Here is a 4612-nt window from a genome sequence, read left to right as displayed (position 1 = left end):
CAGTGGAATGTTTTATTTTTCTCAATCCGTGTCTAAAAATAAGATGTGTATTTGAAGACCCACGTCATCTAACATACAAATGTATCGTAACTCTGGGCTAGGGTTGATTCTGTAACTCAAATCTAAGTAATGGTTTCATTGCGTTTCAATTCCAGATTGGTCTGTGTAACTGACCAACTTGAAGAGCAGCAGGACAGATTATGAAGAAAAATTTGACCATTTTCTATTTTACTTGTATAAAAGATGGCAAGTGTTTGAGTATGGTTTTATACACCGGTATCTGTAAAGACTGGGACACTTAAGGAAAAGACAACTATAACATTTAAATATGATTTGATGGACCGCATCAAAAAGGAGCCCTTGAAACCCTAATACACATATGTAGTCATTTTGAATTGTGACATTTGGTTATATTGCATAGCATCCATTGACACTTGTCCCTAAACAAAGAGAACCCTTAATTCCATTAACAAGACCAGACTTTCATTGCTTAAAAAGGAAATAAACTATTGAAACATGCAGTGCTATATGTGCAGGTTACACAGATATATTCACATGGAAAAGTGTTTATTTCAGCCTGAAATTTGCCAGTCATCTTTTGGACTTAACCTTCCTACCTCAAGGGCTAGTAGCCTATATGTGTTAAGACCAGCCAGCCATGCCCATGTCCCAAAACTGAAAGTGAAATCCTTGCCCATGTGCTATTTCCTTGAATAAGCTGTGTGGATGAAAGCAATATAGTCAACTGGTACGCTAATTTATTGCCAGATTGTACTGACCCACCTAGTCCTTTAGGTCAGTGAGCATAAAAACTAGGACTTAAGGAAAGAAACCACGTATCCAACAACTGTCACTTGTGTAGTGTCGTCTTCGACATGGTCCTTGGCTCAACGATCCAGTATGACATAAAGGCTACCATAGAGATACAGAGTGCACCAATGACACCTGCTGCTATGGCAACCTGCACAGATTCATGTTTTCAGCGACTGCAGGTTCAGAGAAAAGACATCACTAAGATTTGTTTTTCGACACAACTTCAGTAATATTATATCCGTTGAAATTAAAATATGAAGTACTCAATATTGGGAAAAGGTTGCAGTGTCTATTTACAGCATGTATTGCCTTCAGAAAGTATTCATACCCCTTGACTTAATCCACACATTTGCGTTACAGCCTGAATTAAAAATTGATTACTTTTCTCAACCATCTACACTCTACCCCATAACGACGAAGTGAAAATGTTTTTTTAGACATTTTTGCAATAATATTGAAAATGAAATGTGGAACTATTTCATTTACATAAATATTCACACCTGTTTGCACCTGCCACTCCTGAGAAAATGGCACATGACAGCAGGTGAAAGACTGAGCATAATGCATAAGATTCTGTTGTCTGGTTAGACAAATTTAACTCCTTGGCCAGAATGCAAAGTGCTATGTCTGGAGAAAAAAAACAGGCACAGCTCATCACCTGTCTAACACCATCCCTACCATGAGGCATGGGTGTGGCAGCATGCTTTGGGGATGCTTTTCAGCAGCAGGGACTGGGAGACTGGTAAGATTAGAGGGAACAATGAATGGATGCAAGCACAGGCAGATCCTTAATGAGAACCTGCTTCAGAGTGCAAACAACCTTAGACTGGAGCAAAGGTTTGCGTTCCAACTGGACAATGACCCTAAGCATACAGCCAAAGCAACGCTGGAATAGCTTCAGAACAAAAATATGAAAGTCCTTGACTTGAATCCCATTGAAAATCTGTGGAAAGACTTGAAGATTGCTGTCCACCACCGCTCCCTATCTAAATTAACAGAGCTTGAGAAAATCTGCAAGGAAGAATGGGAGAAAATCCCCAAATCCAGATGTGCAAAGCTGATACAGACAACCAAGTTGACTAAAAGCTGTAATCACCGCCAAAGGTGTTTATACAAAGTATTGACTAGGGTGTGAATACGTATAAATAAGAAATGTCTGTATTTAACTTTCAATACATTTGAAAAAGCTTTCAAACATGTTTTTACTTTGTCGTTATGAGGTATTGCGTGTAGATGGGTGAGGGGGGAAAGATCTATTTAATTCATTTTGAATTCCGGCTGTAACACAACAAAATGTAGAGTGTCAAGGAGTGTGAATACTTTCTGAAGGCACTCAATTTAATGTATAATATTGTATGTGCATTTCATGTAGATATCATATCAACGATTATGATTTTTAAAAAGATGATTACCTTCAGATACGATTCTGACAGGATCACCTGCGCAAAAAAATAAGGAAATTCTGTGTTCATAACATCAAAACCCCCTTAACCAAAAAGGCATTACTGGTATATGAACGTGCAGTAAGTAAAAGTGATCCATAAATTGTTACTGTGTCGTCAATATTTTGCTGATGGGCCATTGAATGCTGACGCGAATGATGATCATGAATGATCAGTGGTTTTTGCTTACCATAGTCCACTTGGGTGCGGATGGGTCCGAAGCTGACTGTGGCTGTGTTGGTCACAGCCGTGTATTGGACCTCCCGCCTCCTTCTTGAGCAGATGATGTCCGTGCAGTTCTGGGAAGAATAGGGGTGGTTGGAACAGCTTCCTTACACAAGGTCATAGGCTATAACTAGCATCATCTACAGTGCCTTTGGAAAGTATTCAGACCCTTTTACCTTTTCCACATTTTCCACAAGTTAAAGCCCTTTCTAAAATGTTTTTTTTTTTTATGTTCCTCATCAATCTACACACAATACCCGATAATGACAAAGCAAAAACAGGTTTTTAGAAATGTTTGCAAATTTATAAAAAAAAAAAAAAACCATTTACATAAGTATTCAGACCCTTTGCTATAACACTTGAAATTGAGCTCAGGTGCATCCTGTGTCCAATGATCATCCTTGAGATGGTTCTTCAACTTGGTGTCCACCTGTAAATTAAATTTATTGGACATGATTTGGAAAGGCAGACACCTGTCTATGTAAGATCCCACAGTTGATGTCAGAGTAAAAATCAAGCCATGAGGTCGAAGGAATTGTCCATATAGCTCGAAGACAGGAATTTGTCGAGGAACAGATCTGGGGAAGGGTACCAAAACATTTCTGCAAAATTGAAGGTCCAGAAGAACATAATGGCCTCCATCATTCTTAAATGGAAGAACTTTGGAACCACCAAGACTCTTCCTAGAGCTGGCCGCCCGGCCAAACTGAGCAATCAAAACAGTTTTTGCTTTGTCATTGTGACGTATTGTGGGTAGATAGATGAGGAGAAAAAAAACAATTTAATCCATTCCAAAATAAGTCTGTGGAAAAGGTCAAGGAAGCAGCAACTGACATGGAGCAGGGAGGTGCAGACAGTCCTCTCGCAGATTCTGGTAGAGCAGTGCAGGTGGTAGGTGGACAGCGTCCTGTTCTTGTGCTTGACAAAGTGGAAGACCTCGAACGAGAAACGAGCTTCCTGCTGTTGCCCGTTCACACCCAACACTGTCTGGCCATTCCGGTTACACCTGAGAGAAGCAATGTGGTAAGTTATGTCAAGTAAGAAACGATGTGATCAATAACTTGATAATGAATCAATAACTATAATGTAGCTGCAGCTGAGTTTCTAGTCTATTCCTCATCCTCAACGCAACAGGCAACAGTTTCAAATTACAGTTCATATAAGGAAATCTGTCAATTGAAATAAATTCATTAGGACTGAATCTATGGATGTGACATAACTGGGAATACAGATCAATCAAATCAAATTGTATTGATAACATGCAGAATATGTACATAAAAAATATGGATGAGCGATTGCCGTGCGGCATAGGCAAGATGCAGTAGATGGTATAAAATACAGTATATAAATATGAGATGAGTAATGTATGCTATGTAGACATTATAAAAGTGGCGTTATTTAAAGTGACTAGTGATACCTTTATTAAATCCATTTATTAAATATATTAAAGTGGCCAGAGATTTGAGTCTGTATGTTGGCAGCAGCCACTCTATGTTAGTGAAGACTGTTTAACAGTCTGATGGCCTTGAGAGAGAAGCTTTTTTCAGTCTCTCGGCCCCTGCTTTGATGCACCTGTACTGACCTCACCTTCTGGATGATAGCGGGGTGAACAGGCAGTGGCTCGGGTGGTTGTTGTCCTCTTTTTGGCCTTCCTGTGACATCGGGTGGTGTAGGTGTCCTGGAGGGCAGCTCGTTTGCCCCCTGTGATGCATTGTGCAGACCGCACCACCCTCTGGAGAGCCTTGCGGTTGTGGGTGTAGCAATTGCTGTACCAGGCTGTGATACAGCCAGACCGGATGCTCTCGATTGTGCATCTGTAAAAGTTTGTGAGTGTTGTAGGTGACAGGCCAAATTTCTTCAGCCTCAGAATCAGAACAAGACGGGGAGGACTGTCATTTGAATAGAGTTTAATGAAATGATGAACATTCATACCAGAAATACTTGAGGAAATCTGAATGTAAAGGGAGGGAATAATAAGTCAAATGTTGCATGCACCTGTTATTCCCTCCAGATCTATTTGGAAACTTCTATAGTTGTGCTAAGGGGAGCAGTCGAAATGTACACAATTGTTACCTGGAGGAAAATGGAGGAGGGCAATGTTTTTTCAATTTCAGTCAGGGGTAGGGTATAGT

The 4612-nt window shown here is 40.0% G+C and overlaps 1 protein-coding gene across 1 annotated transcript; it reads right to left on the bottom strand.

The window, feature by feature from the left end:
* Positions 1 to 767: 767 nt before the first annotated feature.
* Positions 768 to 3506, bottom strand: LOC149979189 (zona pellucida-like domain-containing protein 1; the record flags this gene model as incomplete). The annotated part of the gene is made up of 4 exons (XM_090191380.1): positions 768 to 961; positions 2245 to 2252; positions 2446 to 2554; positions 3315 to 3506. Coding segments are annotated over 4 exons (420 nt in total), but the record flags the coding sequence as incomplete, so codon positions are not given.
* Between the last annotated feature and the right edge of the window lie 1106 nt (positions 3507 to 4612).

Source organism: Oncorhynchus mykiss, chromosome 12 (assembly GCF_057628025.1).
Source record: "Oncorhynchus mykiss isolate SJ-2025 chromosome 12, ASM5762802v1, whole genome shotgun sequence".
NCBI lineage: Eukaryota > Metazoa > Chordata > Actinopteri > Salmoniformes > Salmonidae > Oncorhynchus > Oncorhynchus mykiss.
Note: the sequence above shows the minus strand (reverse complement) of the source record. Positions and strands in the feature narration are given on the sequence as shown.